General features: G+C 42.5%; 1 protein-coding gene across 2 annotated transcripts in view; it reads left to right on the top strand.

Annotated features, from left to right (window-relative positions):
- The window catches only part of GTF2H3 (general transcription factor IIH subunit 3), a 320,617-nt gene that overhangs the window by 152,595 nt on the left and 153,578 nt on the right, over positions 1-14,444 (top strand). For both annotated transcript variants that reach the window (XM_044068552.1, XM_044068551.1), the window contains exons 4-5: positions 10,493-10,656; positions 13,633-13,695. In XM_044068552.1, coding sequence (XP_043924487.1) covers positions 10,493-10,656; positions 13,633-13,695 — 227 coding nt within the window. The remainder of the gene's footprint in view (positions 1-10,492; positions 10,657-13,632; positions 13,696-14,444) is intronic.

Genomic DNA, 14,444 nt, shown 5'->3' with positions numbered 1-14,444 from the left:
AACTTTTAGCACAGCAACTTGGGCAACAAAGCAGAAAGGGTCGTCACCAAGCTTAGGGAGCCTATAACAATGAAGATAACAAGGGATCCTGTAGAAGTATTAGAAACATTTCAGAAATTCTATGAAAGTTTGTATAAAGCAGAGAAATATGGAAATCAAGAAAACGTACAAATGGAAATATTTATGAAAGAATTAAATGTCAAGGTTAGATATAGAGGAGGCTCAATTACTAACAAGATAGGAGGAGATGAGATAAAAATGATGTATAACCAATCTACAGGAAAGCTCCCAGGAGTAGATGGTATTCCTGTGGAAGTTTGGAAGCTAGGAGGGAAAAAACTGATGAAGATCTGGAAGGTTTTGTTTAGCAGTATTTTAAGAGGAGGAGAAGTACCAACATCCTGGAAGAAAGCAGTGGTAGCTGTAATACCTAAAGAGATCCAGATCCATCTGATCCAGCTTCATACAGGCCCAATCAATACCAAACCATGATTATGAAGTGTTTGTCTATAATAGCTAAGAGAATGGCAAAAGTGATGCCAAAATCGATAGATCTAGAACAGTGTCGTTTTGTGAAGGAGAGGCAAACATTTGACAACATTAACAGAACATCGATGATCCAGAGGGAAGTAGAAAAATATATATTTATTTATATATATATATATATATATATATATATGTTTATACCACTGTTGGTGGTCGGTCTTGATGCAGAGAAAGCATTTGACAGAGTAAGCTGGGACTTTATAAGCAGAGCAGTGGAATCATTTGTTTTCCCTGATTCAGTTGTAAGGTTGATTAAGAGGATATGTCAGGGATCTGAGGCGAAATTTTAAGTGGGTGGGGTCCTCTGATAATTTCTGCTTTAGCAGAGGAACCAGGCCAGTGGTGTCCTCTCTCGCCTTAGTTATTTTCATTGTATTTAGAACAACTGACAAAGAAAATAATGGACTCAGATATTCAAGGATATAATTGGTGTGGTAGTCAAGAAAAGTTGGTTGTATTTGCATATGATATTATTTTATACTTGATAAAACCAGAAAGGGACATTTCAGTGTTGTGTAACATTTTGAGACCGTTTCATATCTTTTCAGGCTACAAAATTAATAAAGCTAAAACAAAGGCAATATCAGTAAGTTATGTACCCACATACAAATTGGTTTAGCAATGTCCATATTTATGGGGGCATGATAAATGATTCGGGTGTGGCAGCTAAGGATATGTGGGAAGCAACTAAACAAAAGATAATACAAAAACTGAGAAAATGGAAACTGTTGTATGGATATTGCTAGTAAGGTACAAGCAGTTAAAATGTTTTTAGTTCCTTTAGTCTTATACACAGGTCAGGCATATTTTTATCAACCAGAGAAGTTGTAGATAGGAATCAATAAAGAGCTGAAGGATTTTATCTGGGAGGGGAAGACATCAAGAATCAGGTGGAATAAGCTTATTCTTCCAAGAGAACAAGGCAGATTGGGATTACCCAGTTTGAAGAGGTATTTCAGAACAACACAATTAAGGCTCCTATACATAGCACATGCAGAAAACTGTAAGTCAAAGTGAAAAGAGATGATGAAATGGGGGCAGCTCAAGAAACAAGGAGAGACTGGGATTTTGGATGCAGACCTTTAAGGGGAATAACAATAAACATACAGAATATCGTATTCATAAAGTAGCAGAAAGTGTTTGTTCTAAGAACTAAGCCAAGACAAGAATGGAAAAAGGAGATTCTGCTGATAGGGATGACTGCAATTAGAGATACAGACAGTAAGCAAGACGGGGCTGGAATTTATTGGCGAAAACTGGCAAAGGTACCAAGGTATTGGAAGCAAATAACTAGACAGGGAAAGGTAATAGAATACGCGAAAAGCTTGTTTGGATTGCAGGTTAGGGATTGCCTTCCCTGTCAAGAATTGACATTGGAGTATAGGAAAAGAGAAAGAAATGGGGAGGTCCTAAACAAAAGACCAGCAGTGGTAGTTTTTAGCAGAATTTGAAGCAGAAGTTGCCGTTAAGAAAGGAATAATTAGTAGAGCATGTAAAATATTCCATGATAACTATAAGAATCAGAGGAGGTTAGAAAGGATTGGGAAGAGAGATTGGGTAAGCAATTCACAAAGAAACAACAGGAGATATATGTATGTCTCCCAAATATGGAAAAAAGTCTAGAAGATTTAGGATATTTGCTTGGAAGTGTTTACATAGGTTTTTTTATACCCCAAGTAGACTCCAAAAATTTTTTCCTCAGGTAGGCAACTGTTGGAGGTGTGATGGGGAAGGAAGAGGTAACTGGGAACATATTTTCTGGGAGTGTAATGAGTTGGTAGACTTTAAAGATTCCCAGCAGACTGCTATGTCAGAGATACTGGATGAAAAAAATTGTTGATTTTTTGAGCTATGATAGAGAATCTGAATTGCCTAGACATAGTAAGGCCTTGCTGAGTGTAATTATGGTGGTTGCCAAAAGAGCTATTACTAAAAAATGGAAATCAAAGTCTAAACCAACTTTACTAGAAGTAGTGAAGATAGTAACCGATAAAACAACTGTAACTGGGTTCTTTAGTAAAGGGTAGGAGAAAATTGCATAGGACAAATGGGAATTGTGGGATGAGCACATGCAGAGGAAGAACAAGGTTTAATGAAGGCAGGATTTGAATGAGCTATGTAATGTTTGACTAACAATGTCTGGATGTATTATAAGTGATGTATAATGTTTGCAGCTACAGTTGTCAGCATGGTTTTAATGGATGCTTGTAACTGAAATTGTGTCAGTATGGTTTATTTTCAGTGATATAAATGTGAGATTGCATATGTCATACTTGATAATTTAATAAAGATGTTTCTTGTTTTAAAAAAATCCTCTAGTAGCAAAAACAGTGCCAAACTTCACAACTGCAGCAACTGATTTAACGTCTTCTAATGCTTCTTATAAAATTACTTCCACAATGCATAATGATTAAAATATTTTCACTGTAGTTTGTACCTGCATTAGTGTTGACAAAATGTATTCGCAAAAGTGCCTTCCCAAAAGTACAAACTATTTTGGCACCTCTACTTACTGGTATTTGAGGAACTAAAAATTGTACTTTTTATATCACTAATATTCGTAATGTCGTAACATTTGGCTGCCTCGTGACTTAAAGCTATCCCATCCTAAATCATGAAATTTACTACTCACAAAATGCTTTAATAGGTAATACTACATTACTTCCCTTGGGTAATGGGATGTTGTATTTAAGCATTGTTTGCTTTGTTGAAATAGAGTATATTCTGTTCCCTAGTAAAGCTTTTACTAGCTTTAAGATCAGCATCATACTAATGTCCTTCATTTCACCTGCATGTTTTCATGAAAATGTTTAGCAACTGTATTTACTCTGTGTCTCAAATTTTCCTATGTATGGTTAAGAAAAGGTTTTCTGATGTATTATAAATTACACAAGCAAGATACATAAATAACCAGCCTGTCAAGTTTAAAGTTTGTTTCATATTGTGTCTTGCATACCAGCGTGTTTTGACTTACTGCAGACTTAATTAGTCCACATCTTCAGCACCTCTGCATAACGTGTTGTAACATTGGCCAAAGATTTCTATTCATCCATTGTTTAGTGGGCAGGTATCTTTTGGACAATAAGTTTGTAATGCCTCCTAGTTTTCTAAATAATAATGTTAATGTCAGATGCATGGAGGAGTTTGGTAAAGCATGAAATTCTGGGCATGCCACCAGCAGGTAGCGTTATACTGTGGTTTAGGCAGAGCATTATGAACCTGTCATTGCTGTTATTTACATAGTGTGTGAATGAGGTAAAGCCATTGAATTTAACTTCATTATATCCCACTCTGCTCATAGAAACTGTCTTTGGTTTACACACCTCTGTGTACTGTTCCACGTTAGACCATTTGTCATCCTTTCCCATATTCTTCCCCATCTCTTTGAGGCCTGGAAGCTGGTTTGGTTTAAAGGACTTGCACTTAAATGTTATGAAAGAGGCTAAACAAAGCTAGTGCCAAGTAGGTGATGTTGTTATGGAAATTCATTAACTGAATTTGAAAATGGGTAGGGGCATGTCTAACATCAAGATCTGATGTTATCCTAGTCACCGTTCATCACCTATGGGTCTAGGATCAGACATCGGATTTGAGCCGGCACACTTAGACAACAGCTTAGCTCAAACTCCTTCCCTCCCATAATGCTCTGCTGTCCTCTCACCCCTCAGATCTCGTTTGCCACATGTATATGTCAGACGCAGATTGCGCAGCTCTTCGTGTTATTCAATCGTTTTGTAAGTAGGTGTGTTTCATTTTGGGATTTTTCTTAGTATTATCTTATATTTCACTTCTTAAAGTTTCTCTGTAGTTTCTTGTCTGGTCCCAAACCCTTTCTCCTCTCCTGTTGGTTCGTTTATTTTTTTTGGTGCCTTTTTCCCTGTTTAGTGTTGTAGTAATTCCTTTCTGGGAGTAGTTGCTCTTTTGTTGTGGTTTCTTTTGACTTCCGTTGACTTTTGGATTCAGGTGGTGTGTTGCTTCAGATAGGACGGACTTCAGTTTTTAGACTTTTGGCCTGTTTGTGGTACCGTCCTTCAGTTTTTCTACTGGTATTGGTTGTCTGGGCTTTTCTCCATGTCAGAGAAACCTTTAGATTTCAAGAGGTGCTACTTGTGCGGGTGTAAGATGCCTGTCTCCGACTCGCACAAGGAGTGCCTCTGCTTTCTCTGTGCCAGCCATCTGGAGGTTGAATGCAGCATTTGCACCGCATTCAACCCCAGAGACCTGGTCGACCACCAGAATAAGTTGTTATTAAAAGGCTTAGTTAAGGGGGGTCCACTGGTCAAAGAATCTTCGGCCATGTCAGTCCCCTCTGGCCATAAAGTAAAGGTTTCCCCTTCTTCTTCTTCTTCCTCGGGGAGGCTCCTTCTAAACAAGCCAGGTCCTCGGATCCAACTCTAGGCTTAGCGGTGTGTCTGATCCGAGAACCTCGGATCCGAGGGCTTCTAGAAAGTTGACTTCCAGATCCAAGACCTCTGGTTCCAGGTCTTCTGATCCGAGGACTCTGCTTTCGATTCCCAGATCCAAGACTTCTGATCTGAAGCCTTCAGATCTGAGCCAGACCACACTTGTCATGGATCTGACCCAGTCTGATCCAAAGGATTTGAGATCTCCTTCCTCGGATCCTCATGTTTCCCCGGACCTAACTCTGTCGGATCTGAGACCTGTGCAGGATCCTATTGTTGTAGTGGATTTTCCTTCGGGAGGGGACCATTTGTTTACCCCTCCACGCAAGGCCCATTCTCCAGATCATCTGAGAAGATCCTCTGGGTCCCTACACGGGTCTCCAGCTAGGTCCTCCATTTCTTCCTGATCCTCCAGGAGCATCCTGCCTTCAGACATGGACAGGATGATGCAGTCCTTTTTGAAGGCTCAAATTGAGTTGGGGCTTTTGACTCAGCTTGCAGATTTAGGGAGTCTTCTCCCCCTCCCCGCATAACTTTTCCTCATCCGACCTCACACGGATTGGACTCAGGGAAGCCGGTGAGCTCTATAGAGGCGACGGAGGTTTTTGGGACTCCTTTTGTCCCTACCCCTTCAGGGTCTATGACCTGTTCAGGTCCCATTCCCCCGGGACAGATGGGCCATCTATCTGGGTTGTCGCCCTGGAGTCCATGGGGGCTGGTTCGTTTCCATACCTCTTGGACAATTCTCTGCCCCTCTGTGCTTTGGCGCTTCATAGCTCCGGACATGCACTGTCCAGAGGGCTGGGGGGTCTGGCAGGGTCTGCTTCCTCCTCTGTTGTGGTGGTATCAGTGGGGGGAGGGGGCCTCGTCCAGTCCCTCCGCATTCCAGGTAGTGGAAAGATCCCTCTCTACTGCCAGAGTAGCCTCTCCGACTCACTGTGCTCCATCTCAGCCCAAGAATTTGAGCGGACCCCCTCATCCTGCTCCTGGTCAGCCCGTCCGGTCTAGCCTCCAGGGGTGGAGTTTCCCCCATAGGGGTCCCTTCCTCTTCCAAGTTTTCCCCTGAGCGTCCCACGGAGGAACTGCCTTGGAAGAGGACATACAAGAGGAGACATATGTTGAAGGGGACGTGTCCCCAAGGTCACCACCCAATGATGTCTCCATTGGAGACGTACTGGAGATTCTTAAGGCCAAGGGCGGTTGGTCTGCCCAGCCCTGTCCACTCAGGAAACTGTGTTTCTGGAGGCTTTCGGTACAGGCCCATCTATCTCTTGGGTCCTCCCCCTCCACTGACCCTGTAATCAACCTTATTGGCAGCAGGGCCTGGAAGAAACTGGATACAGTGTAGCCAGGGTTCAAAAGAGCAGATAATTTTTTAAGCCCACCATTGGATAAAGCCTTCTGGTCCAAGGTGGTTCCGGTTGATGCGATTGTGGTGGCTGCCACCACCAGGAAAGAGTTGACTGAGCAGAGTTCATCTGTCCATCCTCCCAACCGTGAATTGAGAGCATTGGACAGATTTGACAAGTGGGTGTTCGCATCGGCTTCTTTCAGCCTGCGAGCTCTGAACTGTCTGACCCATTTTACCTGTCGCCAGAAGGATTTGATAAAGTAGCTTTCAGCTTCCCTCTGAGTCCATGACTGTGGACGACATTAAGTCCATCTGTCCCAAGCTGGCCACTCTTACATCAATTGATAATTCGTCCATGAGGTTAATATCCAGTGCTGCAGAGGGTTCTTCACGGGCGACAGATATAGGCATTGCCATCAGTCATCATGCCCGGCTGCATTTATGCGGGTTTGCAGAGGCCTTTAAAGCATTTTTCACCAACGCTCCCTTCGATGGGTCCTTTCTCTTTGGGCCCAGAGTTAAGGAGACTTTGACCCGCAGAGAGTAAAAGGGGAAGATGCTGTCGGCATCAAATTTTCTACCCCCTAAAGGTCCTTTTCCAAGACCCAAAAGGGGAACAGGAAAATGTGGTTTTACAAGTTGCAGTCTTCCTTTCAGGAAGCTCAAGAGGATTCCTCCTCCAGGGGATGGGGGAGGGGTTTCAATGGTCGATGCCATGCTAGAGGCAGAGGAGGCCTGCAAAACCAGGGTTCCAGGGAGCCCTTCTCTGTGAAACCCTTCCAAAGCCCCTGAGGCGTTGTTCGACTGTCCCTCCCTGGAGGCACTCTGCAGTCGGTTGGCTTTGCACCATTTAGCCTGGACAAACATCACAAACGATCAATGGGTGCCAAGAATCATATCCAGGGGCTACTACATTCCCTTTTCAGACCCCCCCCACCAAGAAGCAGAACTCTTTGAGATGCGCCACCCAGTCGGAGAGAGTTAGCCTGCCTAGAGGTCACCAACCTCATTCAAAAAGAGACATCCAAAAGGTCCCCACAGGACAGATAGGATCTGGAACTTAATCCCACTTCTTTTTGGTACCCAAGAAAACAGGGGACCTGTGTCCCATTCTGGACCTCAGTCAGTTAAACCCGTCAGTCAAGAAGTCAAAGTTTCAGATGGCCAGTGTTCAGTCCATTGTGCCCCTTCTGCACAAGAATGACTGGATGTGCTCTGTGGATCTTCAGGATGCATATTATCATATCAAAATAGACAGGTGGCCCAGGAGATTCCTACGCTTTTGCTTGGGGGCTGATCACTTCCACTTCAGAGCCCTGCCCTTTGGACTTACCACAGACCCCATGGGTGTTCATCAAATGCATGGCAGTGGTGGCAGTTCATCTCAGGCTGCAGTGATTCCAAGTGTTTCCCTACCTCGACGATTGGCTCCTTACAGCCCATACAAAGCATCAACTGGTCGGGAACACACGCTTCCTTCTTTGTCTCTTCGATCAGTTGGGGATAACAGTGAATCTGGCCAAATCTTCCTTGACCCCGTCTCAACTGGAATTTATAGGCACTCAGCTGGGACACTACCTCGAAGATTGCAGCTGTTCCTCTCTGACCTGTGCTTCTTATCTGGTCTCTTATTCAGGCTCTTCTGGAACAAACTCATCCTCCAATATTGCTCATTCTCAAGGCTTTGAGTTCCATGGCAGCTGCCATTTATCTGGTCCTGATGGCCAGATACTACATGAGAGTGCTACACTGGACCCTAGTGGTCCAGTGGTCCGCCCTTTCTCATCCCTTGTCAGTCCCCATTCATCTCACTCCCAATTTGTCGGAGACACCTATCATGGTGGATGCATTCCCCAGACCTCTTGGCGGGCAGGCGGTTTTCTCCCCCAACAGCCACAGTGACCACGGACGCTTCCCTCCTGGGGGGGCACTTTCAGGGAAAGACTGTCCAAGAGATGTGGACCCATTCAGAGACCAAGCTGCACATAAATGTTTCTGGAGATGAGAGCAGTCATTCTATCATTGCAAGCCTTTCAGGATTGCCTCCCTCTGGGGACGATAGCAGTTCACAAAGACAACATGGCTGTTATGTGGTACATAAATGAGCAAGGGGGCACACGTTCTTGTCTGCTTTGTCATGAGGCTATGAGGGTATGGGAATGGGTGATGTCATCTGGGCGCTTTCTCATTGCAACGCACATTCCCAGAGCATCCAGCGTGCTGGCGGACAAGCTGAGCAGGGCTATTCTGACCCCTAACAAGTGATCCCTGAATCCTTCAGTGGCGAAGCAGATCTTCCATCAGTGGGGCCAACCGAACTGCGATTTGTTTGCTTCCCCTCTCAATCACAAATGCAACAGTTACTTTGCTTTGATCCCCCCAGAGTGGTAGTCCCCAGGGACGCTCTGACTCACGATTGGCCTCTGGGTCTTCTTTATGCTTTTCCACCATTACCCTTAATTCTGAGAATTCTTCAGAAAGCAAGACGCCTCAGGACACAGTTGATTCTCATTGCCCTCTTCTGGCCTCGGCAGGTGTGGTTCCCTCTACCGCAGTCTTATCTGACAGTTACCCCCCTTGGGTGCTTGATCTGGTGCAGGATCTGATCTCCCATCTGTTACTCCATCCGCTCCCGATCTGCAGACCCTCCATGTGACAGCTTGGTTTGTCCACTTCCAGTGATTATTGCCAAGTCTAGGCAAGTGTCCTCTGTGAGGGACATTATCCTTGCTTCTTAGAAGTCTTCCACCAAGAGAGTTTACAGAAGTAAGTAAAAAAGACTCTCCATCTGGGCTAGAGGTTGGAATCTCAACCCCTTTTCGGCTCCTATTCCTGACATTCTCCTTTTCTTGGCTTCCCTTTTTAAGGAGGGCGCTAGTTTTTCTATGATCAAAGTCCAATTGGCAGCAATTTCTAATTTTCATATCAATAATGGCCCTACCTTTTCCTCTTCTTGAAATGTGTGCTTTTGTTGCGCCCTCCTGTCAAGGACCCTTCTCCACGTGGGATCTTATTCTGGTGCTGCAATCTCTAACTAAGCCCCCTTTTGAGCCTGCTACAGCCTGCGACTTTGTTTCTTGGAAGACTGCCTTTTTAGTGACTATAACCTCAGCAAAGAGAATATCAGAATTGCAGGCTCTTACGATTAAGCTTCCTTACTTAATATTTCATAAAGATAGAGTGGCTTTGAAACCGAACCCTTCCTTTATGCCCAAAGTGGCCACTAAAGCGAATCTCAATCGATCAATCCAACTTCCAGTGTTCTTCCCTAATTATGCTAATAAAGGAGAATACATTTTACATACATTAGATGTTCATCATCAGCTTTGGTTCTGTTTGCATAGAAATAAACCCTTTCACCTCTCAGACCAATTGACTGTGTTCTTTTCAGTTAACAGGAAACGTCAAGCTGTGTCAAAAATTACTATCTCCCATTGGATTTTCCAGTGCATTTCTTACATTTACTCCTAACATGGTTCTCTTTTGCCTGGACCAATTAGGTCTCATTCCCCCAGGTTGGTGGCCACTTCAGCTGCCTTTGTAGCCCATCAGTCTGTGGATGACATTTGTGCAGCGGCAACTTGGCCCTCTCCTCATACCTCCACCTCTCATTACAAACTTGACTTAGTTTCTAGAGGAAGGGCTTCCTTTGGCTCCACTATTCCTTGAGGCCACCTAAGAATTTTGGGTAGCTGGGGACTCTGACCCATACGTGATGAATGGTGACTAGGATAACATCAGATTAATAGTTGCGTACTCACCATAACTTGGTATCTGTGTTATCCGTAGTCACCATTCATCATGGTCCCACCCTCCAGTCCCCTTCCTGAGGGATTGGCTGGATTTTCATAGACCTTTTCTGGTGGCAGGTTTCTTCTGTCTGTCTTCTTTCTCCAGGGCAAACTCTATCAGAGGGATTAGAGGGCAGCAGAGCATTATGGGAGGGGAGGAGCTTGAGCTAAGCTATTGTTCAAGTGTGCTGGCTCAGATCTGATGACTGATCCTGGACCTATACATGATGAATGGTGACTACCAATAACACAGATACAAAGTTATGGTGAGTACATAACTATTATTTCTTCTTTTTGAATAGTGTAAGATTTATATAACCACAATGAATTGAATGCATTGCTTGGTTTGCATGAAAATTGTAACATGTTCACAGTGGTTAAATTCTTTATATCTGTTTCAGCCGTTTCATTTATCCTGGGAAAACCTCCAAGACTGGTGATGCTGGAGATAATGGCAGTAGTCCATCTGAGTCTATGTTTTCAAGCAGCAAGGATGGGAAATATGAACTATTTGCTGCAGCAAATGAACTCATGGCTGAGGAAATTAAAGATCTCATGGCAAGAAGTAAGCATCCCTCAGTCTCTACTTCAGTCAACAGTACAGTCCTAGTTAAAGGAGATTATTTAGGAAAATTATTTTATAGAACAGTTGACTTGTACATTTTTGGTCTTATAAATCAAAAAATGCTACATGACTGTCAAACTGTTATTTATGCAGCCAGGCAATAGAAAATACAGAAACATGATGAGAAAGTTTGTGCGGTGTTGTGATCTTTAAGTGAAGAGCATTCACTGAAATTTGAAAAAGTAGTAGATTATTTTCATAACAATGGAAAAGCATTTTTTTCCCATTAATCCCAAAGAAACTATTTATAAGGACACAGTGCTATAGTATCAGCATTGCCACTTCACAACACTTGGTTCGCTGGTTTGGTTACCAGCTAGGGTACATGCTGAGCATGTTTTCCTTACGTTCTAGTGTTTTTTTGCCAGGTGCTGTGGCTTACTCCAACTTCCAAAAGACAGGCATGTAGGTAAGTTGCCAGCCATTCAAAGTGGTGTGTGTGTGTGTGTGTGTGTGTGTGTGTGTGTGTGTGTGTGTATATACGCCTTTGTCCTGCCGTACGTTGGTTCTCTGCCTTTTACCTATTGGTTTCCAGGGTACGCCTTAGGGGTCCCTTCCCCTGTAGCCTTGAACAGGATGAAGCAAACACTAGAAACTTTTCAGTCAAATAAATGAGCTCTTAGGTAGGTGCCTACTGCCAGCCATATTTTGACTGTTGTGAATACCTCATCTGTTAGGCAGTTATTGTTTATAGTCAGGTAAAATAGATACTTCCACACATTTTTGGTGCTGCTAAGTTAGGACCTGTCAGCAGGTATGGTAGTGTAGATGCTTTAATTTCTTTGTTAACACTATTTGTTTTGTTTGTTACCATAGGTGACAACATGTACAGCCCACTATGTAGTATTAAGGCATCCTCTGGAATACTTCCCCCTTCACTAAATGAGCTACACTTCAGCAATTGGTTCTTTTCATCATTAAGCCCAGAAGGGGTACAGAACGCAGTTTAATTCTAAAGAAGTTGCTGATGTATTAGTTCATTTATGACATGCAAGGCATTCAGAATTTTTAATTCATAACCATAGCAAAAAGTAGTTTCCAGTGCACATCCATACAGTCATAATATTTTATACTGAAATTTTCATTTAGTCACTTAAATGTATCTAAGTAAGTCAACTCAATGTCGGAAGTGGGAAGAGCAAAGCACCGACCTGGCATAACATTTCTGAATGAACACTTTAAATAGCACCATGTTGAATAATTAATTTGTGAGCTTGCCACAGTTTTCTAAACTGCAGAGTAACTCAGTGAAGGTGGCCCTCTCTGTGACTCAGTGTTGCCAGAATCCATGTGGTGCACTAACATGCGGCATTGCTCAGCCACCAGATGGGCAAGAAGCCATGTATGTTTCCATCAAAAACATAAATGAGCACTTAATTGTAAAGGTTTCCTTTTGTGTGTTCTTATGTAAAACATGTACAGCTTGCTGATTACTGTCATGGCTCAAAGGAAGGTCTTGAGGCTGCCTGCTGTGTACCTCAAAATTACATTTTGTGAGTCGAGCACTGAGCTCTAAGGGGTGGATGGAAGATTTCTGGTAGTAATCAGTTTGTGCTAACCTGCAGCTTGCCTATGCTCAGCTCCCAGTGATTTCACAAATCATGACTAGCTAGTTGTGCTATGCTTAATCATAATTACCTCTTGTGGCTAAGTGCATCATTTACTGAATTGGCTCCCAAGTCATTGTTTGCGGACTCAGTTTCGAATCCTGTGTTCATTTTTCAAACTTGTATATATCATAATTCTTTGACTGAAATAGCATTGTTTCTGAAAAGTTGAAATAGACAAGTAGTGTAATTCTGTCATGGACTTGCAATCCTCTCCCATCACACACTTGTAGCATGCATATAGATATATAATTAACAGGGAGTGCGGTGTGTGTGTGTGTGTGTGTGTGTGTGTGTGTGCGCGCGCGCGCGCAAAAATATTGTTTTTGCTAGTTTTTAATTATTTTAAATTCACTCTAAAATGATCGCTCTTTTTTCATTTGCTGTTTGTAGTGTTCAGTATTTGATGGGACAGTCTTGCTCTCTCTCACACACATATACACACGTGCGCACACAGTCTTGAAACCGCTACATTTTGGTCATGTTAATATTTTGTACCTGCAGCAGTCTCCTGTTATCAAAGTCTAGCAGCTAGATCCCTGGAAACACTGGAAGTCTTTCTTTGGTCAGTGCAACTTGGACAGTTGAAACATGCCTGTTTAATCAGTTTTATCACTTCCCACTTAACTGGTGACCACATACATGATCAGTTTCACCACAGTCTGTATACCATTCCTTGATCAAGCAAGTGATATTTTAATGCTATTTCACTTTGCTGGCTCCATGGCATAGAGAGAGAGAGAGAGATGGCTATCATCTCTATAATCTTGAATCAGATGGTGAATGAGCACACCACAGGGGCTTGCTAGGGAGGGGCTTCAGTGATGATGGAGCCATGCCTGCTTCTCCTGTCCCTGAGAGGGAAGCATGTGTGTCTGCGTGTCTGTGTGTCTGTGTGCGTGTATCATTAATGCCCCCTCATGTAAACTGGAAGTCCGTACTGGAAATGTCTGCTTTTAAGGAGTAAGGACATTTATAGACATATTACGTAAGAAGTGAGTGACAAACTAATGTTATGACCTTTTGTGTGCCCTCCTCTTCAGCATTGTTGGGCACGCATGGGGAACAGGCGAGGATTAAAGAACTAGCCCCAGTGCTGGAAGACTGGATGATGGCTTCTATCATTGCTCTTGCTTGTTGGATGAAAGTACAGTGCCAGAGATGCAGACATTTAGCAGGCACAAAGTAGCATTTAAGTGATTAAAAATAACTTGAATTTTTTGAATATGTGTTTTTATTAGTAAAACTGAAGACCAGTTTGTAATACAAAAAAAAATAAAGGTTAGTTTGCTTTTTCTTTATCTTACAGCTGCAGTGACTGGGCAGCAGACTGAAACTCTTCTAGCAGGGTCACTTGCAAAGGCTCTGTGTTGTATCCTTTTCAAATATATGCGTTTACTGTTAACTTCTGTACATGTTGCATAGAACTTTTTTTTTTTCATTTCTTGAGCTAATATAACTGTATTGTGGTTAGTAGAATTAATTCTCACAGTTGTGTGGTTATTGAAGTACAACTACATCTGAGTTTTGTTTTCATAAATTTCTGCCACAGATTCACTGTCATCATCCATTTAGATTCTACAGTTATGCATATAATGATCCATTTCTACTCATGACTTGAAAGATTTGTACTGAAGTCACTGTTATCCTTTTGCCGTTTAATTCAGCATTCTAGCACAGAATTTGGTTATTGTAAATGTGCTGTTTTTTAAACGTAACATTGGAGTGAACTATATGTAGTGATACTGACCTTCGGTTTATTTAAAAAAAGTGTTTTCATTTCCTCTAGCTTTTGTATTTGAAGTTAACTTTGATATTTTCATCCAGGCTTTGTCCTGTGATAATGGATTGAACCCCCCCCCCCCCACTCATGTGCGCAGGCCCATACAAGTGATTTATTACATTATTGTTTTGATTTTGCTTTGATAGGCACTCCTTTAAAGTAACAACATGCATCAGTTTTTGGACTTTGTACTGTAATCCTTCATTTTGTAGTAAACATGATATTTTAGACCAGGAACTGTATGAAGACATTTATCTGTTTAGTTAAAGAATATAGAGGATTGTGATCAGGTTGCCAGTCATAACCCGCTTATGTGTTCAAGACATGGATGCCAATAA

Source organism: Protopterus annectens, chromosome 4.part0, assembly GCF_019279795.1.
Source record: "Protopterus annectens isolate FY-2018-M chromosome 4.part0, PAN1.0, whole genome shotgun sequence".
Lineage (NCBI taxonomy): Eukaryota > Metazoa > Chordata > Ceratodontiformes > Protopteridae > Protopterus > Protopterus annectens.
This window is presented reverse-complemented; position numbering and strand designations above follow the sequence as displayed.